The sequence below is a fragment of the Lemur catta genome, chromosome 19 (genome assembly GCF_020740605.2).
Source record: "Lemur catta isolate mLemCat1 chromosome 19, mLemCat1.pri, whole genome shotgun sequence".
NCBI lineage: Eukaryota > Metazoa > Chordata > Mammalia > Primates > Lemuridae > Lemur > Lemur catta.
This window is the reverse complement of record NC_059146.1, coordinates 3,399,605-3,426,018: the sequence shown is the minus strand read 5'-3', so window position 1 is coordinate 3,426,018 and position 26,414 is coordinate 3,399,605. Positions and strand designations below refer to the sequence as shown.

At 39.8% G+C, this 26,414-nt stretch overlaps 1 protein-coding gene across 4 annotated transcripts in view; it reads left to right on the top strand.

Annotated features, from left to right (window-relative positions):
* CORIN (corin, serine peptidase) overlaps window positions 1-26,414 on the top strand; it is a 180,032-nt gene that overhangs the window by 75,940 nt on the left and 77,678 nt on the right. For all 4 annotated transcript variants that reach the window (XM_045532957.1, XM_045532959.1, XM_045532958.1 and 1 more), the window contains exon 5: window positions 1,447-1,628. In XM_045532957.1, coding sequence (XP_045388913.1) covers window positions 1,447-1,628 — 182 coding nt within the window. The remainder of the gene's footprint in view (window positions 1-1,446; window positions 1,629-26,414) is intronic.

Sequence of the window (26,414 nt, the reverse complement as noted above, 5' to 3'; positions counted from 1 at the left end):
TGCCAAGATACTTACCTGGGTCAGTTTCATATTTTATATCCTAAAACTAATTCTTTCCAATGCAAAACCTCTCTTTCCACGTGTGCACTATCAAATCCACCTACATATGTATGTAGATAATTAGGTAAATATCAGGATTCTAAAAGATGCTCAGTTTTTAAAGTGACTTTTTGAGAGGTAGGTCACATATATTTTTATCCGAATGTAAGTGTTGAGTTCCCCTTTTCCATTTTTATGTATAACAAGATCTCTTCCCCAAGATTCTTTTACAGACCCTATTGGTTCCGTTTTATCTCAATGGCTGGCAATGGCACCCCTATGTTTCTGTAATCTAAAGAAGTATGAAGAAGATATTTTAAATGTGCTTGTTTGACCAAGGAGGTTTTAAAGCCCAATTACTAGGTCCTTATAGGAGAAGGGATGATGTGGGAAAGTGGGTGTTCCTGCTTCTGCCACTGGGAGCTGTTTGATCTTGAGTTCGTACCAGAATCTTCCTGGGCCTGTCTCAAATGAAGGGTTTGAATGAGGTGTCGTGCAAGGTTTCTTACAGACCTAACATTATATGCTTCTGGGATCTCTTATTTAATCTCCATTTGTGAAGCAGATGCTTTCGTTTGACTGACGTGTACAGTTTCCATAAAACTATTAGAAGTGCCTTTACCTGATAACCAGCCAGGGTGAGAGATGCAGCTGGTAGCTGTAGGGTAGAAAAGACCACCTGGGCTGCAAGGAAACAGGTGCAATGGTCTTGGCGTCGTTCGCCTCTTAGTCTCCACTCGCAGAGCGGTGGATCTAGGGGTGTTCAATTGCACGTCAAGTGAGTAAGACAAGTTCCAGGGGTATCATTACTCTGACCATTAACGGACAATTGTTTGCATTTTTCTACTTTGCAGAACACAGACCAGACATCTGAAAAGATAAATAACTCTACAAGGTCTTCCAAGTTTCTACCTGTCTGTGTAATGTTTCTTTTCCAGGGAGGTTAGGGAAGTTAAGGAACGGTTTACACTCTGTCTGCATTTTGGAGATACTTTGCATTTCTCAAAGGGATCATAAAAATATCCAAATAACTTATTTGTGACCTACCTCTGCCTTTGCAATTGGGTGGCCTCCATTTCCACGTTAATTTTCCTCTTTTGATATTAAATAGAGCTCTTTTTGGCTGACAAATATATTTTAGGACAGGTAACTTAAAATTATTTGGGATAAATTCTTCTACAAGAGATAGATGATATATTAAAAAACTAGCTTATTCTCTCTAGAATCAAGACAGTAGAGTGGCTGAAATCATCAAAGGACTGAATGTAGAAAGTTAAGTTGTTGACTATAGCAAATATAAATTAAAATAATCTTACAGCACTGGTGGCCAACTTTTCTTTAATTTCATTATTATTTCGAGAAGTGTTTTGAGAAAACATTCATTTTCCCCTTTCCCTTTTCTTCTAGGCGCGGACTCCTGCCCTGTAGGTCCTTCTGTGAGGCAGCCAGAGAAGGCTGCGAGTCAGTCCTGGGGATGATTAATTACACCTGGCCTGATTTCCTTAAATGCTCCCAGTTTCAAAACCAAACCGGAAGCAGCAACGTCAGCAGGACTTGCTTCTCACCGCAGCAGGAAGACGGAAAGCAAAGTAGGTGTTTGTGTTTCATTTCATTTTTAGAAATTTTTATTTGTGTGTAACAACGTTTTCATCTTGTTGTGGTTCCTTCGTTCTCGTTGTTATGTAGCATTGTGATATGTCATTGTATTATATCACGTTTTTTCATTCTACTGTTGATGGAAATTTGAATTGTTCCCAGTTTTCAGCTACTGGGAAGAGGGATGCTATTACTATTCTTGTATATGTCTTTGAACAGGGTTATGTGTTTGTTCAGCAAAAAGTTTTCTAAGGTGGTTGTACCAGTTTAAACTCCTACCAGCTCTATGTGAAAGTTACAGCTGTTCTAAATCCTTCCCAATCCTTGGCGTTGTCAGCCTTTCTCATTTTAATTATTTTGGTGGGAGTATTGTAGTATCTCTTTGTGGTTGTAAGTTGCATTTTCCTGATGAATTTGGTCAAATTTCTAAAATTTTTGACCATTTGAATATCCCTATTTGTGAAGGGTCTGTCCCAATATTTTGCCCATTTGATGGTCTGTCTTTTTGTCATCAATTTGTAGTTTTGTATGAATTCTGGATAGAAATGATCTGTTGGATATATGTGTTGCAAATATCTCACACTCTGGCTTACCTTTCCATTCTTTTATTGGCATCTACTATGGAATAGAGGTCTGAATTTTAATGGGTCTATGTTATCAATCTTTTGTGATTAGTTTTTTGTTTCTTAAGAAATCTGTACTTACCCTAAAACATAGAAGTTTTTCTCCTGTGTTTCTTCTAGGAGATTTATTGTTTTAACATTCAGTTTTACATCTACCATAATTATGGAATTAATTTTAGTGTATGGTAAAAAGTGAAAAGTAGAGATTAATTTTTTTTTCTGCATGCATATTCAATTGACTCACCACCCTTTGTTTATTTAGAGGACAATTCTTTCCCTCTGCACTGTAATCAAGTGATTAGTTATGTGTCTATTTCTGGACCCTCTATTTCACTGTCAGGATTACTATAACTTTATAATAAGTCTTTATATTGAATATTATACATCCTCCATTTTTTTCTTGTTCTTAAAGACCATTTGGCTCTTTGGGGCCCTTTGCATTTAATACACATTTTTTAATCACCTTGTAATTTCTACAAATGCTGTTTTTGTTTTGTTTTTAAATTGGGACTGCATTAAATCTATAGATCAAATTGGAGAGAACAGCTTTATAACACTGAGTCTTCCAATCCATGAAAGTGATACACCATGGTAATATTGGATATTTTAAATGAGGTGTTTAAAAATTTCTCTCAGTAATCTGTTATAGGTTTAAATATCTAGATCTTGCCCATCTTCCTTTAGATTTATTTGTGAGTCTCTGGTATTTTTGATGTTATTATAAATGATATTTTTAAAAATTTATTTTATTTTCTGTTTCTCTGTATCCATAAACTTTGATAAATCACTTAACAATTTTCACAGTTTCTCTATAGATTCATTTGAATTTTCTAGCATACAATCATGTCATCTATAATAATGACAGTTTGTTTCCTCCTTTACAATCATTATGCTTTCTGTTTCTCCTATGTCAGAGAGAAAGTTTCCAACGTTTCATTTAAAAAAAATTTTTTTTTTATTTCAGCATATTACAGAGGTACAAATGTTTAGGTTCCATATATTGCCTTTGCACCACCTGAGTCAGAGCTTCAAGCATGTCCATCCCCCAGAGGGTGCACACCACACCCTCCCCACTCCCACCTGCCCAACACCTGATGAATGTTACTAATATATGCACACTTAAGTGTTGATCAGGTAATACCAATTTGATGGTGAGTACATGTGGTGCTTGTTTTTCCATTCTTGGGGTAGTTCACTTAGCAGAATGGGCTCCAGCTCTATCCAAGATAATACAAGAGGTGCTAGATCACCATTGTTTTTTGTGAGTGAGTAGAACTCCATGATATACATATACCGCATTTTATTAATGTACTGATGGGCACTTGGGTTGTTTCCACATCTCAGCGATTACGAATTGTGCTGCTATAAATGTTCGAGTGCAGATATCTTTGTTACAGAATGTATTTTTTTCCTTTGGATAGATGCCCAGTAATGGGATTGTTGGATCAAATGGTAGTTCTACTTTTAGCTCTTTGAGGTATCTCCATATTGCTTTCCTTTTAACTATGATGTTTGCTGAAGGGCTTTTATGGATAGTCTTGGTCAGATTTTGTCTATTTGTAGTTTGCTAAGATTTTTTTTTTAAATCATGAATGGGTTTTGAAGTTTATCAAATGATTTTTCTCTACCTATTAAGATGATGTATGATTTTCTTCATATTATGCTAATTATCTTTTTAAAATGCCAGCTTTACTGAGGCATAAATCACATCCTAGAAAATTCATCTGTTTTATGTATACAATTAATGGTTGTGCAACCATCACCACCATTTAATTCCAGAACATTTTTATCACTCTAAAAGGAAACCCCATATCCTTTAGCAGTAAATCAATATCCTTCTTTTCCTCTGCTCCTAGTAACCACTAATTTACTTTCTGTTTGTATGAATTTGACTATTTTGAACATTTCATATGAACAAAATTATATAACGTGGGAGCTTTTGTTACTGGCTTCTATCATATGGCATAATGTTTTTAAGATTCTCTCAATACTTCATATATTTTTATTGTCAATGAATACTCCATTATAAGAATACATCACATTTAAAAAAATTTACATATTAATTGAAAAACATTTGGGTTTTAGTTTTTGACTATTATGAAAAATCCTGTTTATGAATATTGTGCAATTTTTTGTACGAACATGCATTTTTTAATTTTCTTGGATATATACTTAGGAGTGGAACTGCTGGGACTTATAGTTTAATAATTTATGTTTAACATTTTGAGGAAATGCTAGTCCCACAGACAATGTTTGAGGGTTATAATTTCTCCACATTTTCACCAACACTTGTTTTGGTCCTTTTTGTTTATAACCATCCTAGTTGAAGTGAAGTGGTATCCCATTGTGATTTTTTTTTTTTTTTCGAGACAGAGTCTCACTTTGTTGTCCAGGCTAGAGTGAGTGCCGTGGCATCAGCCTAGCTCACAGCAACCTCAAACTCCTGGGCTTAGGCGATCCTCCTGCCTCAGCCTCCCCAGTAGCTGGGACTACAGGCATGCGCCACCATGCCCAGCTAATTTTTTTCTATATATATTTTTAGTTGGCCAGATAATTTCTTTCTATTTTTAGTAGAGACGGGGTCTCGCTCAGGCTGGTCTCAAACTCCTGAGCTCAGATCCACCCGCCTTGGCCTCCCAGAGGTCTAGGATTACAGGCGTGAGCCACCGCGCCCGGCCCCATTGTGATTTTGATTTGCATTTTGCTAATGACTATGGTGAGCAACATTTCATGAGCTTGTTAGTCTTAGCTATTTGTATGTTTTATATTGAGAATTATCTATTCAAATGCTCTGTCCATTTTAAAATTAGGTTGTTGTCTTTTAATTGTTGAATTGTCAGAGTTCTTCAAATATTCTGGATACAAGTGCCTTATAAGATATATACTTTCCAAACATTGTCTTACATTTTGGGGGAGTCTTTTCATTTTCTTGATGGTGTCCTTTGAAGTACAAAAGTTTTTAACTTCCAGGAAGTCCAGTGTATCTGTCTTTTGTTGTTTGTGCTTTTATTTTGATGTCTAAAATAATTGGCTACTGCAAGGCCACTAATACTGACCCCTGTGTTTTCCTTTAAGAGTTATATGAATTTAGCTCTTGTATTTAAGTCACTGATCTATTTTGAATTAATTTTTGCATACAGTGTGAAGTAGGGGTCTAATTTCATTCACTTGCATATGAAAATCCAGTTGTCCCAGCACCAGCTGTTGAAGAGACTATTCTTTCCCCACTGAGTGGCCTTGGTACCCTGGTCAAAAATCAGTTAGCCATAGATGTATGAGTTTATTTTTGGACTCTCAATTCTATTTCATTGATCTACCTAGCTATCTACCCACTATCTTGATTACTATAGCTTTTCAGTAAGTTTTGAAATTGAGATGTGTGAATCTTTTAACTTTTTCAGAATTATTGTAGCTCTTCTGGGTCCCTTGTATTTCTGTATGAATTTTAGGATTAGCTTCTCAATTTCTGGAAAAATATACTGCACTCCACCCCAAAAGAACAGAATATATGTAAACATATATGCAACTAAAAATTACTGTTTTTAAACTTTCAACCTATTTGTGTCTCTGAATATAAAGTATGTTTCTAATACACCACATAGTTAAATCATGTATTTTATCTCCTAGGCAAATCTCTGCCTTTTCATTGTAGTGTTGAATTCATTTACATGTAATGTAAGTATGATAAGTAAGGATTTGCATCTGTCATTTTGCTATTTATTTTCTGTATGACTTTTTATTCCTCTATCCTCCAGTTCTATCTTCTATTGTGTTAGATATATGTTGCAGTAGCAGAATAAGCATAAGCATGCAGTCTAGTTCCTAGAAAGTGAAAGATTACAAAACACAGGATTTACAGAGGGTGTATCAGCATGTTAGTTATTCACAGAGCAGCAACCAGATTTGACAAAAGGAACCTCATCCATCTGTCAGGTCAGAATGGGGTGCCATATGGTCTCCATTTGGGGTCTGGGTGAGTATCTCTCTTTACCCCACATTAGGTGCTGGGGAAAGTGGACCCCAAAACCCCAAAAGTGGGCTCTTGGCTTCCTGCAGGAAAGAACTTAAGAGCAAGCAGACAGAGTAAAGCAAAAGCAAGTTTATTAAAGTAAGAAAAGAAATAAAATGGAGGCCGGCCCCATAGACAAGTCAGTGGCTCTCTCTCAGAGTAACAGAGAGTCACACTTTGTGAGTTCCTGGAGTCTTATTTTATACTTTCTATTTAATTTTGTGTTAAGCAGAGAGAGGATTAATCATAAGATTTCTGGGAAAGGTTCCTGGAACAGAGGGTTTCTCCCCTTTTTAAACTGTATAGGTAACTTCTGGGAGTTGCCATGGCATTTGTAAACTGTCATGGTGCCAATGGGAGTATTTTTTAGTATACTAATATATCATAAGCAGGGTATGATAAATGGGGAGAGTAACCTGAGGTCTTTTTTCATGGCCATCTGGGTTCTAGGTGGTTTTGTTCGTCTTCTCCACTGCCTTCTGTTTTATCAGAGACTTTGGTTCAGGTCTTATGACTCCTTATCAAGCAGGGAACACAGGTTAAATGTCAATGCAATAGATTGGAGTCAATTACATAAAAGAATCCTGAATTTTTTTCTGAGACAGAGTCTCACTCTGGTGCCCAGGCTGGAGTGCAGTGACATCATCAGGGCTCACTGCAGCCTCAAATTCCTGGGCTCAAGTGAACCTCCTGCCTCAGTCTCCCAAATAGCTGGGGCTCCAGGTGCACGCCACTGTGCCCAGCTAAGTATTCTTTCTTTCTGTTTTTTGGTAGAGATGGGTCTCGCTCTTGCTCAGGCTGGTCTTGAACTCCTGGGCTCAAGCGATCCTCCTGCATCAGCCTCCTGAGTACTTGGGACTACAGACATGCACGCCACGATGCCCAGCTAATTTTTCTATTTTTAGTAGAGGCGCAGTTTGAACACCTGAGTTGAAACTGGGAGCGATCCTCCCACCTCAGCCTCCCAGAGTGCTAGGATTGCAGGCATGAGCCACCCCACCCAACGGAATCCTGAATATTTTAAAAGGGAAAGGGTCCCACTTGGCGAAGAGAGAGAGCGAGTGTCCTGGTGACGGCATTCGGCACTGTGGACCTCCGCTGGGCATCGCCTTTCTGCTTAGCCTGTGAAATGAGGATAACGAAAAGCTGACTCCTGTCTCATTCTTCTCCTTCCAACTTGGGAAATTATTTCCCCCAAGAAAATAGCCATTCCCCCTTTACATAATGTGCCCCGTTTTCCTTTCCAAAGTGCTTTCATAGCTGTTAGTTTATGTTGCTTCCAGAGTAAATCTCTGAGGTATTATCATCTTTATTTTATAAATTAAGAAACTGAGGTTCAGGGAGGTCGTCCCCAGCTTATTTTAAAACCAGCCCCCAGGCTCTCTCCTCCATGCCACAGTCCACCACCCTGGGACCGTCCTGGGATTTGATTATTCATCCTTGTTAATCCCCTCTGTTACAGCCCCCTGCTCACAAGAACTCTCAAATGTCTTCTCAGACGGAATCGAGCCAAAACCCACGGCTTGTAACAGCTGCTTTTCCTAGTTCATAGCTCCGTAAATTCAATGTCTCTCTTAGCATCCTTTAAATCAGTCGTGACTCCTAAGATATTTTGTTCTCATGTAGAAGGATACACAGTGGCCTTCTCCTTCCTATCTTGTGTTAATACTAGGTCTTGTCAAGGAAATGATGTGCTGAAGTGATAATGGTGTGGGAACGGTTCTGCAGAGGTTTTAAAATAAACATTCGTGTGTGTTTCCATAGCTGAGATGTGAGAACTCAGGGGGGCTTAAGTTCAAGGCCCATCAATCATTCTGAGCTTTCGACCTTGTCTGTAATCATATATGGAAAGTAGTTTTTTAAATGGTATTTCTGTGGGCCTAAAGAGACCTCCGTGCCATGAAAGAACTTTAGTTATCTATTCATTCATTTCCCTCTTCCTTTTCCTAGTACCTTATTTGCTTTGTCGAGCTCTGGTTGCCCATAGCAACCATTTCAGTGCATTAGCAGCAAAATTGTAGTTTTGGGATCTCGATAAAACACAGTCTGAATTTCTCCGACTGAGCTGTGCGTTCGTTTGGGAGAGATGATGCAACACTGTTTCTCTGAGTACTCGGTATCAATGTCTGGCCAGAGACAGATGCGTATGGGTCGCATCAGGGAGCCCTAAAACTAGCCACGCACCTTTCATTACAATGACCGTCCTTAAATAAAATGAGATTTTCCTGGAACCCCCCATTTTCCTATAATTGTAGGTTTAAATCATTTTAAATTGTAAAAAGCACTTTCTTTCTTCCATCATTAAAGGAGTGACCCTGGTGGGCACCTGTAGCTTAATCCCGTGAGAAATCTGGGAAAGGGTTTACTATGATACATACGACTCAAAATCGGCCCACTAGAGGGGTGAGGGAGCCGGGTCTGCATTTCTTTCCTTCAGTCTTTGAAGATGACAGGATCTGCTACCCCCATGAGCGCGATGTCCTGCGAGGGAAGAGATGCGGGATTGGGAAGGAGAAAGTGCGGGTTTGCTGCGCTGCAGTGGAAGCCTTTTGTTCTGTTGGTTTCTCCTTCATCTGCAGCACTCTCCTTGCCTCTGGTTTCTAGAACACGGCTCTGTTTTGACCCGCTTCCCACCACTCTGGACACCCCCGAGTCTCCTTTCTTGTCCCCTGCTAACCCCTTAAATGTTGGTATTCCAGAGGATTCTATTTTCAACCTTCTTTTCTCAACGTTTTACATGTTCTCCCCGCACCGCCCCTGCCCCCACCCCAGGAAATCTCATCCTTGCTTATGGCCACGTAAACGCTGATGGCTCTCACGTCTACGTTTCACCCCCAATTTTATTTCCCTTCCCTAAGCTTCTGACCCATAGTCCATGGTTCTTGCTTCCACCTCTCAAGCAAAGCTACTTCTCCCCACGTCGCCGAGGGTCTCTACCTGCGTTGCTATTAATGCGTCCCATGGTAGTTCTCAGCAGTTCCTGACCTCCCGCAGTCCTTGCCACGTTTAATCACTCCTTCCTCCCTGAGAAACTCTTCACTTCACCTCCAGGTGGGTTTTCTTTTTGCTTTGACCACTTACTTCAGTCTCCTTTGGTGTTCTCTCCTCATTTCTCTTCCCTCTAGACATGCCATGCCCCAGGGCTTAGTCCTTTGATCTCCCGCCTTCTGGAGACCCAATTCAGGCTCATGGCTTTAAACACCACTGAGACATTGAGTAAGAGATTAACAGCAAGAGATTAACAAAAACAATAATAAAATGGGATAATTATATCAATATACTTTAATAAATGTTATGTGAATGTGATCTCTCTCTCCTCTCAAAATACCCTATTGCCCTGGACTTACCTATTTTGGAACCACGCTTGACTGTGATAACTGAAACCGTGGGAAGCAAAAAAAAAAGTGTTTTTTGAGCGTTAAAATAGCCTTGCATTTCTGAATAATAAATTCTACTTGGTTGTTTATTTTGTGTCTGGGCATGATTTTCTTTGAGTTTATCTTATTTGGGTTTTGCTGAGTTTCTTGGATCTAAATTTATTTCTTTCATTTGGTTTGGGAAATTTTACCCATTAATTTTTCAAGTATCATTCTCTTTCCTTTCCTTCTTAGATTTTTAATAACATCAGTGATAAACCTTTTGATAGTATCCAACCAGTGCCTGAAGTTATGTTCATTTTTTTCAATTTTTTTCTCTCTTTTTCAGATTAGATCCTTTCTGTTAATCCAGCTGTAAATTCACAGACTCTTTCTTATCCTTTTCATTCTGCCATTTCAGTAGCTTTTAAAAACATTTTAGTTATTGTATTTTTTTTAGTTCTGAACTTCCATTTCATTCTTTCTTATAGCTGCTATTCTTTTACTGAGAACTTCTTCCATTCATTGCAAATTTATTGACACTTACTTCATGGGACATGGTTATTACAGCGGCTTTAAAGGCTTTGTCAAATAATTGTATTATCTAGGTCACCTCCGGGGTGGTGTCTATTAATTATCTTTTCACTCAGGGATTGCTGAGAACATCCTGCTGCTTTATGTGGTAGTTAATTTTGGATCACATCCTGGGAACTTTGACTATATTATGAGATTCTGAGTCCTGCTAGAATTCTCTGGAAAATGTTGATTTTGTTTGCGTATTTGTTTCTTTTCCTAGCTAATTGGCCTGGTTACATTCGGGTCACAGGTCCCATTATGCTTTCTGAGGGCTGTGGTGCCAATGTCAGTTTAGTTTCAAAGCCTTTGTAGTACTATTTGGATCTTCTCCACGTGTGTATCTTCCAGCCCCACTCTGACACCTGGGTCATGGACTACATCGCAGTTAACTTCTCAAAGCCCTTGGTGTTCTGTTAATGTTTCAAATCATTTTCCTGCGTGCATACCTGGGGGATAAACCCAGGTCTCCATCCATAGCTGTATGGAGTATTCTCCTCAAGCTCCCTCCTCTCTGTGATCTCCCTGGTGCTCTGACTGCCAGGGTCCCTTTGTCCCGACCCTCTGTCCACAGAGCTCAGTTTTAGCTCCTCGCACCGTTGTACACTGCGGCGTGAGCGCAGCTTCAGGACCGGCCCGCTCTGGGGACAGGGGTCAGAGAGAACACGGCTCAGCACATTCCCCCGCTGTCTTGGTTGTGCAAGGCCCTCCATCGCATTCTTCTGACCAGGAAGAGAGTTTCTCGCGGTCAAGCCTGCTGCACCGTTCCATGATTTTGCTGCCTTTATTCTGTAGTGGGAAATAGGAGTGGGAAAAGACAAACAACAGAAAACTCACCTCCGTATTACTCTTTCTTTACATTTTTATTTCCCTTCCCAGTCTTTCCTTTTCAGGTGCCACGGACGGTTGCCCTGTCTCTTCTCTCCGTGATTATTAGGTACAAGCAGAGGGGAAATGAGGTGGAGCAGTTTTACTCCGTCTTAACTGGAAGTGGAATCTTAGAACCTCACTTTTTACCTTTAATTTTGGGATATGTATTTAGGTAGACAGACAGGCAGACAGACAAAATACAATGGCTTGACACAGGTTTGTTGCCTGAGCAAAATGATCCTCAGTCCTCTGCCACGTATGTTTATCTGTGCTTTTTTTTTTTCCAACTGTGTACTTTAATTACTAGCAAAAAGTATGTGAGGAGGGTTGTTACAAAGTGTATCTGGAGGCAATAGATAGGACTGATAAAATACAAAGAAATGATTATACCAAATAATTTGGGCTACTGAGGTTATTACAAATGAGCACTATTATCTGTGCTCTTGTAACATTGCCCTTCAAGGGCTTTCCCTCGGGGACAATATCTTTTCTGACGACACTTGAGGGACGAGGAGGCAAGACAGCTAAATGGAAGATATTTTGAATTATCTGTATGTTTGGAACTCCGGATGTTTTACACCCCAGGATTATGTGCCATAGCAGGTTTAGGACAGATAAGAAGTGCCTTTCTCTTGTCAACTGAATAAAGAGACATCCTCAAAGGGGAGGTAAGAAAGGAAAAACTTAATGACTTCACCTTGCATGTGGCCTCAGATGGCAATCATAGAAAAGAGTGAATTTAGGGATGTGGAAATTGATTCCTTTAAAACTATCTCTGCCTGTGTGTATTCTTGGAAAGCTTTTGTTCACCCCTAAGATAACACCTTCCATAGTTAGAAGACGGGCATTGTAGGATCAGACAGACCTGGGTATTATCGTGATTCTACTTTTTTGGTGATGATCTAAATGTGAATCTATATGTGCACTATACTCTACACGTGTGACGGGTAGAGATGGACCACCAGTGGCAGGAATGCATGTACACAGGTACAAGTGATTACATTAATATATGTGAGAAATATCAAGAACAAAAAAGTGCTGAGTAGTCATGAAGATGAGACAGCTAAATGTTAGAGGCCGGTGGAGTCTGTGGAAATGGTGTTTTGATTACAGATTGGTAGAAGGAGAAAAAAATCAATTAATTTTAAGCTACGCTTCACTCTGGTGAATATGGTTAGGGTAGTTACAGAATTTTAAAAAAACAAACCAAAGAATTGATGGCCAGACGTGCTAATACAAATAATGGTGTTTTAACAATAGTGTTTAATATTAAAGGATACTAGTGTAATAATAATGAAATGTAACACTTGCTGAGCATGTATTACGTATTTAGTGCTGGGTTGAGCACTTTGGAGACATTCTCTTGTTTACTCCTCTCAGCAGCGCTGTGAGGATTGTGGTTATTCTTCCTGGTAGGAACCACGTGTTTGTGTGCCTCCAAAATTTATATGTTGAAACCTTAACCCTAATGGGATGATATTGGGAGGTGGGGCCTTTGGGAGGTAATTCAGCTTAGATGAGGTTATGAGGGTGGAGCCCCCATGATGGGTTTAGTGTTCATAGAAGAAAAGGATTAGACCACTTTTGTGTGCACATTTTCTCTCTCTCTCTCTTTCTCTCTCTCTCTCTCTTTCCATGCATGTGAAGGCAAAACCAGGGAGAGGGCCCTCCATAAGAATGCCACTGTGCTGGCACCTGGCACCCTGATCTTGCACTCCCAGTTGCCAGAACTGTGAGAAATACACGCTTGTTGTTTAAGCCCAACAAGCCCATCGGTCTATGGTATTCTGCTACGGCAACCAGAACTGACTGAGACGCTTCCTGTTTGTAGATGAAGGAATTGATAGTTAGAGAGGTTAAGTAATTTGCTCAAGATTATAGAGTCAGGACTGGGCAGAGCTGTGATTTGAACCCATTTGGACCTGGGCTTATTAGAGTTTCAAAGACCTAGGACTTCGCTGACATAAAACATAGTGCACACATCTTTAAAGGAGAATAGAGGATTTCTGTGTACCTTTAGCTTAATAGCATTCAAAACTAGCATAAAATGGTGGTTCTGTGTAAAAACTACTTATTTAAAAATCATCCCTTGCAAGCACTTAACTGGCATAGATTATAGGTAGACCTAGAGCATTAGGTTCACAAATGAAGAGAAGGATTTATTTTATACAAAAAAAAGGACTGTGTAGGGACAGTTCTATCTATATGTATATTATGTGTGTGTGTGTGTCTATGTGTATATAGCATATGATTTTATATATAAAGCAAATACCGTTCATTAACCTTCCAGTTTTTGACAGATAACCAATGATTACCTGCATTTACCCCAATCAGCTTCTCTCTCTTTTCTTCTTCATCAGAATGTTTTTATTTTTCTTTTCATGGTTGGCAGTTCAAATAAATCTCAACACAGGACAAAAAATAAAAGCAGTTATTTGGCTTAGAACTGCCAATATTGACTGGGAGAAGTTTAGAGGTTTGCTCTCAGTCATTTCAAACAAGATGTCAGAAATGTATGGCTTAATCTAGGCTAAGACTTTGCACCCAAAATAAATCTGCCTGCTAGTAGACTTCTAATTGAAGAAAACATGTAGTATTCAGATCTGCCCAGCACAGAATAGTAGTGATAAAAATAAAAGAGCCTCAAAATATTTTTATTTTGTGAAGTCTTTTTTTTTTTTTTGCAACTCAAATACAGAGGCAGACATGAATGTACTGACCTTTTATTTATTTCTGTTCCTTGTAGCACATTTTTGCTATTTTTATGAAGCAAAGTAATGCAAGTTGATTTGACTAGAGACTTGATACAAAGTAAAGGCAAAGACACATACTTCCTAGCAAGAATGCACATCTGTCCTGTAGAACCCTGTTCTACTACAACCAAGTCAAATAGCAACGACAGAAGGTTTTAAACGAAAAGTGAGGTTGACCACTCAGGTGTTTTGGGGAACATCTGCCAAGTTACTTCTGTCTGCAAATAGCAGACAGAAGGTCTGAAAGGGTTAATGTTTTCTGACCTTGCCCGACACACCTAGCGAGTGACCCCACAGGACCTGGCTTTTTATCTGTAGGATTTTATGAAATATTATTCTTTGGGGTTGTTAAGCTGTTTCCAATTTCCTCAGTTTGGCATTTCAGAAGACTGCCTGCTAAGTAGAACTGGAATAGAGGATTTCTATAGATTTTTATAGGATAAAAATCTGAGGACTGGAAAGCTGCTTGTTTAACTGTGAAACTCAACAGCCAGAGGACGAACATTTGAACATTATAACAAAACAAATAGTACCTCATTCTGATAGACAACAAAACTGTTTCGTATGTTCCATATTCTTATTTATAAGAATAAATTATTAGAAAGTCTGAAGTAATGGAGAATTTGTACATTCTTCTTGTTTTCTGAGACTGCAGCTTCAAGAAATGCATTCACACCTTCATTGAGCAGGTGGTTATGGAACGGAAACTATGTGTCCTTCATGTATACAGCAAAATGTGTGTGCAGTGCTGCTATGTGCTGGGGATTGTTGGGGACACTGGGGTGCGGGAGCAAATAAGATAAAATCCCTGTTCCCAAGGACTCACATATGGAGAATTTGGTGATCCACTGGGAGAGGAGAAGGTGGAAGGAATGATGACTATATGGTGTTGGTTGGGAAGAGGTGAAAGCTGAGGGTAGTACCACTTGCCAAAGTAGAGACCACACGGAAAAGAATAGTTTGGGATTAGGAACCATTTGGATATGTAAATTTCCTGGCTATATCAGTGGGGTGTAAGTCCCTGAAATTCAGGAGAAGAGGTTTGAGCCTCTTGAGAGCTTGAGAGTCATTAGTGTATTTGTTGGGTTAAAATTAAAGGAATAGATGAACTTACAGAGGGGCAATGTGAAGTGCAAAACAAGGATACAAGAACAAGAGGATAAAACCTCAAGACACTTATAGGGCAGGTTGCAAATGCAGTTCTGATGACATCGGTCCTCCTCTGGAACCCACAGGAGTTGTGGGTAATGGCTCAACAGATTCACCTTTTTTGACTACAACATAGAGTAAGGAATATAAATCTTCTGCTTTAGTACTTTTCCTGGCTTGTCTTGTGTCTTTCCCCTGTGCTGTTGATTATGAAGCAGGCCAGCACCCTCCTGGACTCTGGAGAATTAGGAGAGAGTTGCATGGAACTCAGGAAAACTGGAAAAAATGTGATTCATTGTGTTATATAGGAAGCTAGAAAATGCATATAAACAAACAATGTTTGGTCTAAAAATTAAATTTTGCTAGTTTATAGCTCAAGGTAGTTTATAGCCCAACCGTCATCTGTTAAAAACAAGGTTCTTATAGCAATAATAACAGCAGCAGTAATAATAGCTGACTTTTATTACGTGCATGCTGGGTGCCGATTACTGTTAAGTGCTTTATATGCACTGTCTCATTTCATTTTCAACACAACCTAATAGCTATAGAGTTATCCTTATTTTACTGGTAAAGAAACTGAGGTTCATTATTTCAGGATATTTCCTGACAAAGATAACTCTGACAACGTATTTTTGAATGAGAGAATGAATGAAGGTGCTCTTAGCAATGAAGCAAATAGGGGCACTGAGTGAATCCAGCCTTGCCCATGGCAACTGGGAGTCTCATTGGTCTCCTAGTATTAGGAGCAACAGAATAGGCAAGCTGATAGTAATGCTTATTGCAGAAAAGGAAATGGACTTTTGGAAACTGAATCTACTGAGACAGTGCTTTGTGTCACCAGTGTGTGTCCATTTGGCATTTGGCACAGTCAGATGGCCTGTGTTTTGCACGGCAGGCTGAACTCTGGCTGATTTTTATTCCTACTTGGGATACTGTGCTCATTTGCCACCCTGTCCCCGCTGCTGTGTCCTATCTCTGCTGCAGCTCTCGTTGCTACTTTGTCACTGCAGTGGTGTGACTTTGGGCTGTCTGTCTTCATTCATCTCATATCTAGTGGCCAGTCTTCCCGATTTCTTCTGGTCCTGTCATGGCCCCTGAAGCTATAAATGAAATTTCTACCACCAGCAATCATAAAATGTAATAGAGTGTCTCTTTTTTTGCCTGTCTTTAAACGTGATGTAGATTAGCAGTCCCCAGCCTTTTTGGCACCTGGGACCAGGTTCATGGAAGACAATTTTTCCACAGACCAGGGGTTGGCAGGGGGAACGGTTTTGGGATGATTCAAGCGCGTTACATTTATCGTGCAGTCAAACCTCTCTGCTAATGATGATCTGCATTTGCAGCCACTCCCCAGCGCTAGCATCACCACCCCAGCTCCACCCCAGACCATCAGGCCTTAGATTCTCCTAAGGAGCACGAAACCCAGATCCCTCCATGCACAGTTTCCAGTAGGGTCCGCGCTCCTGTGAGACCCTAATGCCCCCCCCCCCCCCCCCCCCGACATGACAGGGTGCGGAGCTCAGGTGGTGAGGCGAGTGATGGCGAGCGGCTATAAATACAGACGAAGCCTCCTGCTGTGTGGCCAGGTTCCTAACAGGCCAGGGACCGTAGGGGTCCACAGCCCCGAGGGTTGGGGGCTGCAGATGTAGATACCTCCCTCCCACCCTCTGTGCTATGCCTCCTATAGGTCTCATTAGATTGAACATGAATGCGTAAAATACTCAAGAAACTTGTTACAGGAGCCCTGGTCCCAACTTACAATTGCTTTTGTGCAGGGTAAATATCTTTAGATTAAAAAAAAAACAAAAAAACGGGCAAACAAAAACAGTTGGATATTTAATGTAGTAAGTTGAGGCTGAATCACATGTTCGGGAGAAGTTGGTGTTGAAAGTGGCAGAGCCAGTGCTGGGAGTGTAGGAAACAGGGCGGAGGAAGGATGGGGCAGCGAATCAGAGGACTGAAGGAAGGGTTTCTTGGCTGGAAGAAAACACACTGGTTCGAGAGGATGAAAGCTGAGAAAACTGGAGGAGGCCTTTGAAGCTGAGATCCAGGAGTCTGCGTTTGATAAGGAGAACGGGAGAGCAGCCACGGTCGCAGGAGGGATGACCTGGTCACGGCTCTGGGTGAGAGAAAACATTTTTCACCAACTGGTAAAACTGAATGCAGACTTTGCACGCCCGAGTTGTCTGGTAGATCCTTTATTGCTGCTCTGCAAAACCCTGAAGAGCATTACCATGGAAAATAAATGAGAAAAATCTATAGTTCGGACATTTCTAAGTTTCAACACAAAACATTAGTTTTCCTTTAAGCAAATTAAACACAATGTCTCTTTTCTTCAAGGGGTAGGGCATCTTTGGGGTCCTGCCAATTTAATTTTTTAAAATATGCTTTTAGTTGTGATTTTCATAGTATTCTTTCTACAGAAATTTTGTTTATAACATCAGTTACAACTAACAAGCATTTGTCTACTTTCCATTGTAATGAATATGATAAATATATTTTTCAACACATTATTTTTTTCAGCTAACATATTATTTTTAACGATGTGAAAGTGGCTTCATTTTCATTGACTTTAGTAATATTTGTAAAGCATCAACCTTCCTATGTGATAATTGAAGCTGTCTTTTTTTAAAGGTGATGCAGGGAAATAAAATGCCTATTATCTATATTTTAAAACTGAAGATTTTTCTCATAGCTATAAGTGCATTGTAAGTAAACATACATGAGTATAAAAAGATATATACACATATGAAAAACACTATTCTGTGTGATTTAACATTGTGTTGGATCATTGTGTGATCCTTTAAACACTAAGTTAAAATTTTTCTTTACTATATAAATTTTAAAAAAATAAGAAATGACAATGATATTGTGATACTAAAGTGACAGTTCTAATTGTGTCGCTAGAGGACAAAAGTGTTTAGATGCTTTTTGGCTCGCACCATTATTTTGACTCAGAACCCTTTGGTTTGCTGAGGTTGTATATATAAAACTTTCATCGTTATAACTCAATTGCTTGTTCATTGGTATAGCTTTATTTTATGCCTTTTTTCTTCCAAAATCATGAAGTGAAACCAAAAGTATAGGTGTGTGAAAGCCCAGGGAGAAATCCAATATTGGAAGATAGTAGTTGTTTGCACTGAGCACTGAACACTCTGAATGAGCCATTGTGTAAAGGGAACAGATGTTGGAACAAGTCGACACTACATAATGAACCTCGTTCCGATTGTATATCATTGTGTTCGTCTTCTGGGCTTCCAAGTGTAGATGTGCCTTTTAAACAAGCCATTTACTACTAGGGAGCAATAGAAACATTAGGGAAAATAGAGTGCTACATTTAGCTCAACTGAGTATGTCAAATGACAGTTTGAACAGCTCCCTTAAAATTCAGATGTTGAAAAGTCTTCTACTTCCCTTTCTCTTCACAAGGATCCCTCATGCCAAACACAGTTTTGGCTTCTCTCAAAGCCTCCCTAGAGGAGTCTTGAACAATATTCCTCGGCCAACCCATTCCAACCTGTCACACTTCTTGGGAATAATAAATTTGTCTCTGCCTGGTATTGCGGCATGAAAAGTTTTTTCACATTCATCGTTGATGGACAGGAAAAGCATTTTGACACCTGCTTCCACAAGATCTCTCTTTGTGTCTGAAGAACATTGTGACGATTATGATCACAAGGACCAGTATTATCAGGAGATCCTGAAACAAATCCGGTAGATACATTTTTGAGGTGTTTTTATTTCTGGTAGGTTATTCCTGGTTCTGTGATCATACTCTCTGATTCTGATTTTAAGGCTGTTCCCTTGGAGAGATCATTGCTAATATAAAAGTACTACTTTGATGATGACACGTTTTCAGTTTGTGGTAATCGGTAGATTTTGATAGCAATGTTATTTACTTATTTCTTTAGGTTTGAGTACTTCTGTTTCCTCCCTCATGTTTTGTGTTTGTGTTATTGTTTCATTTTACATTTCCTACTATTTAGTTCTCTTTGCCATAATTATTAGCCAAGATAATTTTGAATTCTAATTCTTTGGGAATCCTCCTTTTTTCTTAGTGCTTCTATCTTGCATTATCCTAATTACTACTAAAGAATAAAATAGTCATATAGGCAGGATTAATCTTCATGAGACATTTTTTATATGTTAGTCACAATAGCAACATTGACATGTCATTCCCTTGAGTTCTCTTATTGTCATCCAGTTTTTCTAGGGTACTAGCAATAGAAAACAGACACATTTGTTTATTTAAAATTACACCCATTTTGTTTCCTATAGCTAAAAAATATGTCAATTTATTCTGGATCAGGGTCAGCAAACTGTAGACTGTGAACTAAACACAGCCTTCAGCCTGTTTTTGTTTAAAAAAAAAAAAAAATCATTGAAACACAGCCACACTAATTCACTTATGTGTTGTCGTCTTGTCATCAAGGGGCTGCTTTTGCCTATAGCAGCATAGTTGAACGTTATAACAAGGACAGTATGCATCACAAAGTCTAACAAATTATTAATATTTTCTGGCCCTTTACAGAAACAGTTGGCTATACTCTGTTCTAGATTAATTCGTTTTTGTTTAAGCATGCTGGCTTGGACGTTAGCGAATCTTGGTTCCAGTGCTACCTCTGCTTTCTAATTTTCTCTGTGACCTTGGATACATCATGTTTACTCTTCTAGCTTTAAAATTCCAGAAATCTAATTAACCCTATTTTACCTAAAATAATTTAAAGTTTATGTTATTCTTACAGATTAAATTTTGGGGTTGTAGTAATCACTTTTGAGTATGTTAGACACACATACAAATTTCTGTACATACTCAAAGATGTAAAAATAATAATACAGTTTGCCTATATAAGCTTGCCATGTGCCAAGTATAGACGCAGGCACTTTACTTTATCTCTTCTAATCTCCAAAACACCTTCAAATGCAAAGTGGGTGTGATGTTTACATTTTAAAGAGAAAGGTGCTGAGACCCAGAAACTAACAGGGCAGGTAAGAGGCAGAGCTGGGACTTGAACCCAGGTCCGCTGGTACAAACCCCATGCTCTTTTCTCTGTAGCAACTCTGTCTCTTTTCATGTGCCTCCTGTATTTTAATTCGTTCCTTTGAATATATGATAGCAACTCACTTATCCAGAGATCGCCACCTAAATTATTCAGAACACAACTAATGATTAAAAAGTAAGAAAGAAAAGACATTAACACCTAAATGGATGTTCACTTCCGCTATTCAAGAAAGGATTCCCCGAGGCCCTCTTTCATAGCCTGTTCACTTTGGCTTTTGAAAAAAATCTAAACATTTGCTCTTTTTTGGTTTCCCAGTTCTCTATAATTAATGGCAAACAAAGTGGAAGTGGGGATGGATAGAGCTCCTGGTGCAGGGGTGTGGACCCCAGCAGAGAGGTAGAGACTGCTGAGGCTACGCAATGCGGTAGTGTGAGACACTCTCAATGCAAAAAAGCTCTTAGGCTGCTCAGCATAGAGCACATTCAGCCTAGGCACCTTCAAACAAAGCTGAGGAATTTTTGCTGCTCGTCTTTAGGACCCTGGATCATCAAGGAATGTTATAAATTAGCATACTTTATTTAACAAGGGGAGATCAACAAAGCATGGATAAAGAAAATATAGTATATAGACCCAGCAGAATACTACTCAGCCATAAAAAAAGAATGAAGTCTCTGGTCTCTGTCACTCTGGTTATCAGTAAAAAAAAAAAAAAAAAAGAATGAAATCCTGTCATTTGTGACGGAATTTAAGGTCATTTTGTTAAGTGAAATAAGCCAGGCACAGACAGACAAATGTTGCATGTTCTCACTCATATGTGGGAGCTAAAAATGTTGATTGTATGGAGACAGAGAGTAGAATGGTTAATAATAATAAATAATAATAAATAGAAGGGTGTGTGGGGGATGGGTTGAGAGAGGCTGTTTGATGGGTAAAGACATACAGTTAGACAGAAGGAGTAAGTTCTAATGTTTGATAGCAGAGTGGGATGACTATACTGAACAAGAAAGTATTGTATATTTCAAAATAGCTAGAAGAGAGGACTTGAAATATTCCTGACACATAGAAACGATAAATACTTGAGGTGACAGATACCCAAATACCCTGACTTGAGCATTACACATTCTTTGCATGTAACACAGTATCACATGCACCCCGTAAACATGTACAAATATTATGTACTGATTAAAAAGAAGGTGGAGAATGAGTTTTCCATTTAACAGAATTTTAATAAAATTGTGAAAGAAATTAGGACTCAGATAAACTTCAGTTATGTGAATATTTTCCTTCCTTAAAAATGCTGAACAAATGAAATACTGCCAAGACCAGATATTTAAGAAATCTTTCTCCCAATTTTCACCTATTTCGTCTTACTCCTCTGTTCTTTGTTATTGTCTTGTTCACTGTTCACGTTGTGATCACAATGTTCTAGAGATAAACAAGTAATTAAAAGTCTGACTCCTCTGCTTCATCTATTAGCAGATTTTTTTCTCCACACCTAATTAAGCCTTAAGAATTTTCCATTATCTCTTTTTATTCCCTATAGCTTTGAAGAACGTTTTATTGTTTCCTCTCAGTTCTTTTTATTTTTTTTTCCCCAAAGTAGAAGCCCATTTTTTTTCTTTCAGTTTTTAAAAACCAGCTTGCCCTAATCCGCCGTGTATTGGTGATTGTAGAGTTCATCTTGGCGAAGGAAATCTTGGCAGGTTCTTGGGGAAAGCCTCATAGCGAACTCCAGAATGAGTATTGCCCACTCTCTGTTTTGGGTGGCTCTTCCTTTTATATTGCTCTCATGTACTAATTTCTTGATTTCTGCTTTTTAGAACATTTTAATGGATTCAGGGGGTACAAGTGGTTTTTTGATAATGTGTGATTATATCATGACGAAGTCAGGGCTTTTAGTGTACCTGCCACCCAAGGAGTATGCATTGTACCCCACAGATAATTGTTGATACCTCACCCCTCTTCCTCCCTGCCCACTTCTGAATCTCCACAGTCCATTCTGCTGCACTGTCAGACCGTGCATACTTGTCACTTAGCTCCCCTTATAAGTGAGAACACGTGGCATTTGTTTCTTCTGTTCCTGAGCTATTTCACTTAGGATTATACCTTCTTGCACTCAGGTTGCTACAAAAGACATTACTTCATTCCTTTTTATGGCTGGATATGCACAGGCACGTCCTTGCTTGGTGACATCTTAACCCACTACTTCTAATTGACTTCTTTGGGTGATATTTTAACACTTCATGCATTTTGGGGGGTAATAGCTTATGCAAATTATTTTGAAAGGACCTGCTAAAACTTATTGTGGAAATGAAGAGATTTGTCAACATTTAACTAGTTTATCTCTCATTCCTCTGTGTGTGGGGGTCAGGGGAGGAAGGATTGTTGCCCCGAGCCTGTGGCAGTATACTTTCCTAAAATAAATGTCTTTGTTTTACTGCCTATAATATGATGTCAATTTAACAACATCAGTAATAATAAAGAGGATCAAATGTATCGAAAGCTCATTTGGTGTCAGATATTGTGCTGAACGGTGCACATATACTATCTCTGTTAATTTTCACTACAATTCTGTGAGGTAGGTACAGAATTCCAGGCAGCCTTTAGCTAATAAATTGGTGGCATTTCCAAGGTATATTTGCAAATCATTTATTTTAAATATGAAAGACATTTTCAAATCTTTTGTATTCTCATGGAAGCAATGTGGGCATATCTCTAGGCTGGGCTGGACTGCCGAGGTCCGTTAAATTTACAGCTGACGTGAGTGAATGAATGTCCCTGCGTGAAGGTTCACCCATGGAGAATGTTCACTGGGATGTGAGGGACCCACCTTCTTCCTGGGCACCTAACTCTCCCATTAGGGACTTGACCTTATTTTCAGGGTCTGCCCAATGGACAGACCAACAATGGGAATGACACCTCTCCAGGTTCAAGTCACCTATATTAGCTATGGGAAAACTTAGCTGCTGTAGCAAAAGAGGTCCTGAAATAGAGTGGCTTAAAGAAAATGTTTTATTTCTCTGTTAAGCAAGAGATCCAAGGTGAGCTTTCCAGTTTGCCAGCTCAAGCTTGTCCCATGAAGTTATCCCAAGACTTGGGGTCCATCCAGCTCTTGCCTCATCAATGCCTAGACGATGGTCCTCGTCTGTAGGGGGTCATGGCAAACCCTGTATCTGTGTTCCAGCTTGCAGAACAGCAAAGAGAGGAATTACATGGCAGCGAGTCTCCTTGAAGCAGGTGAAGTAGAAGAATAGCCTGCTCCTATTATACTGGGGAGTACTTGGCAAGATGGCCACACCTTGTCACAAAGGGGACTGAGAAACGCAGTCCTTAGCTGGCAACCATGGTGCATCTTAAAGTCTGTTACTATGAAGATAATAGACAATTAGGATGACGACCTGCAGTCCCTGCCACATTGTGGTGGCTCCCTTGTCTACACAGTGATTCCAGCAGGATAGACTTGCTGAGTGTGGCAGGAGAGATGAGGGTAGAACGTGGGGACAGGGGATGAGGGGTCAGGTTTGAGGGGCACTGGGATGCTGAGCTCTGCCAGTGGAACTTTCCAGAGGGCTTCTCCCAGGCTTTCATCCCCACCTCACCTTCCCTGCCTTTCTTTTTCCGGAGGAGGCTGAGGGCAAGGCTGGCTTCGTGGGCAGGGGGCAGGGCCCTGCTCTCAGATGGGTTCTGCACTTGGTTTCACGCTCTGCCATCGCCACCTTGGAATTCTTTAATAACTGTATCTTTAGACTTGTGTTTTATAGGCAAGTGTGATGGGATAACAGGGCATGCGTGTGAGCAGTGGGGATGAGCCAGGTGGGAGCGGGTTCATCGCAGGCAGCGTGGACGCGGAGTAATTGGCCTGGCTGCCCAAGGCACACACGCTGGCCTGGGACTGGGACTCCACAGGGCCCCAAGGTGGCCAGGGCAGGACCTGAACCCAGACTGGCAACTGCAGAAGCAGCAATGCCCAGGGACAAGGGGGGAAGGAGGAGTTCCGTGTGGGGTGGCTTTGCCACCCATGGGAGCCTGGCCTGGCCATTTGTCCCCAGAGTCCATCCCTGTGGCATCTAGACAAATATTAACTCTCTAGCCTGAAACTTGGGACAGAAACTGCTGGCTCTCGGGAAATAGACGTTGTGAGTAAATTATTACAAAATAAAAGCACACACATGAACACTGCAATAAAGCATTTCTCAAAGAGTTAAAGAGTTCTTTGCATATTTTAGAATCTTTGGTTTTGAATGCTGAAATATTGCAAAATCAATATCCATAGTCTTCATCATAGAAATTACGTTTAACCTTCTCAATGGAAAAGAACACTATTTTCATGTGAACTTCAGGTGGACCAACTAATACCAAGGAAGACAATGTAAAACGAAAAGTTTTTTAAAAATTCACAATACTGCTATAGAATATATAAACAGGCATTTAAAGTTATATATAAGTCATGAAGCTACTTTCAATTTCTTGTATAATCTCCACAATTTATAGGAAATGCCAGAAGAAACATTAAAATGGTGTTGTATAAATTTACATTTCAATTTCAAGTCAGACTTACATGAAACAGATTCATATGAGGAGTAAAATCTTTTTATTGTCCCATGAGAACCATGCGCTGTAGACATGCTAAAATTTGTATTTTGAAATAATTTATCAGAAATTTATCCCAATGTTGTCGCAGCCTCCAATATATTCTTACAAACTGCGGTAACAGTTGCATCAGAACAGAGATCCATGTCAAAATTAAAAATTAACAAAAGTTGCTTGCAATCTTGTATTTGTGTAGGGCTACTAACATCATTTTCAATCATACAGATTAAAAATAACTTTGCTAAAAGTATAAATTTTGGTGGCCTAATAAATGAATTTGCAGAAAAGGGAGTCAGAAAAATCTTAGGTTCAATCAAGATGTCACATGAATAATATTAATTAATAAGTAATTAATAATATTTATGGTATCATATTAAATCATGATACAAAAATTCTTGTGTAATTTGTAAGTTTACATTTTTTCTCATGTATCATTATTACTATTATGTCTTATAAGTCATAAAACATCTTTTTTTTGAGACAATCTTACTCTGTTGCCCGGGCTAGAGTGCCGTGGCGTCAGCCTAGCTCACAGCAACCTCAAACTCCTGGGCTCAAGTGATCCTCCTGCCTCAGCCTCCCAAGTAGCTGGGACTACAGGCATGCGCCACCATGCCCAGCTAATTTTTTCTATATATTTTTAGTTGTCCAGCTAATTTCTTTCTATTTTTAGTAGAGACGGGTCTTGCTCTTGCTCAGACTGGTCTCGAACTCCTGAGCTCAAACGATCCACCCACCTTGGCCTCCCAGAGTAGCTAGGATTACAGGCGTGAGCCACCGCACCCGGCCTAATAAAACATCTTTAAAGGGAAAAATCTTTACATTTTAGTATCTTGAAAGCGCTTTTTTCTCCTATTAAGGGCCCTTCATTTTCCACTGGACCCTGAAAATTATGTAGCCAGCCCTGGTTAAGGAACTAATCTATCTGCTGAGCTTTCTGCAACTACATCTTTGCTGCCTTTTCTATGCTAGTTGCAGAACAGCACGGCATTTCATACCTTTTTCTTTGTCCTCAAATATATAGCTCTTTTGAGGTTTTTACAGGATTTGCGTTATTAATGACAAATGAAAAAGAGAGGGGAGTCCAGGCCTAGCTCCTCCTCCACTGCTCTCCTCTGTCTTATTCCTCAGCTCTTGCTTCCTGGGAAAGTCAAAAGCACGTGCAGCTGATAGCTACAAAAGCACAAAAACACAGGGAGTTCTTGGTTGCACCAAAGCCCGATGTCAGATTCATTTATATTTTAGAGTATTGTTCCTGAGTCTTTTGAGCATTCTTATTCTAGGAGTAGGATCTAACAGCAGTTCTCCTCCCAGTAATCCTGCGTGGCCAAGCTGCCTGCCACCCTGGCTCCTTGCTGTAGTGCAGTTCGCTGAAATCAGACGGGAACCAAGGATCGAGACTAGAGAGAGGTTCCAGGCTGCAGCGTGTCTGACAAATGCAACAGACAGATGGGAGGAGGTGGGGAATGAATTAGCAGGTGGGGAATGAAGACATACCTCTTTGAGCCAGCCGTTTGCAGGTGGCTGTATGTAAGAGGCACACAAAAATTGAATAAAATATTAAAGCATCCGTAGTAGGCAGAATAATAGCCCCCCCGAAAGATGTCATGTCCTCACTCCTGGAACCTGTGAATACTCCACGAACCTGGTTACGTGGCAATGGGAACTAAAGTCGAAGGTGGAGATGAAAGTGCTGCTCATCTAACCTTAAAATAGGGGGGAATTCTTCTGGATTACCGGGTTGGCTCAATGCAGTCACAAGGGTCCTTAAGAGCAAAAAAGGAGGCAGCGAGGGCAGTCGGAGATAAAGAGGTGTGACGGCAGCTGCAAGATCAGGCGGCTGCTGTCACCGG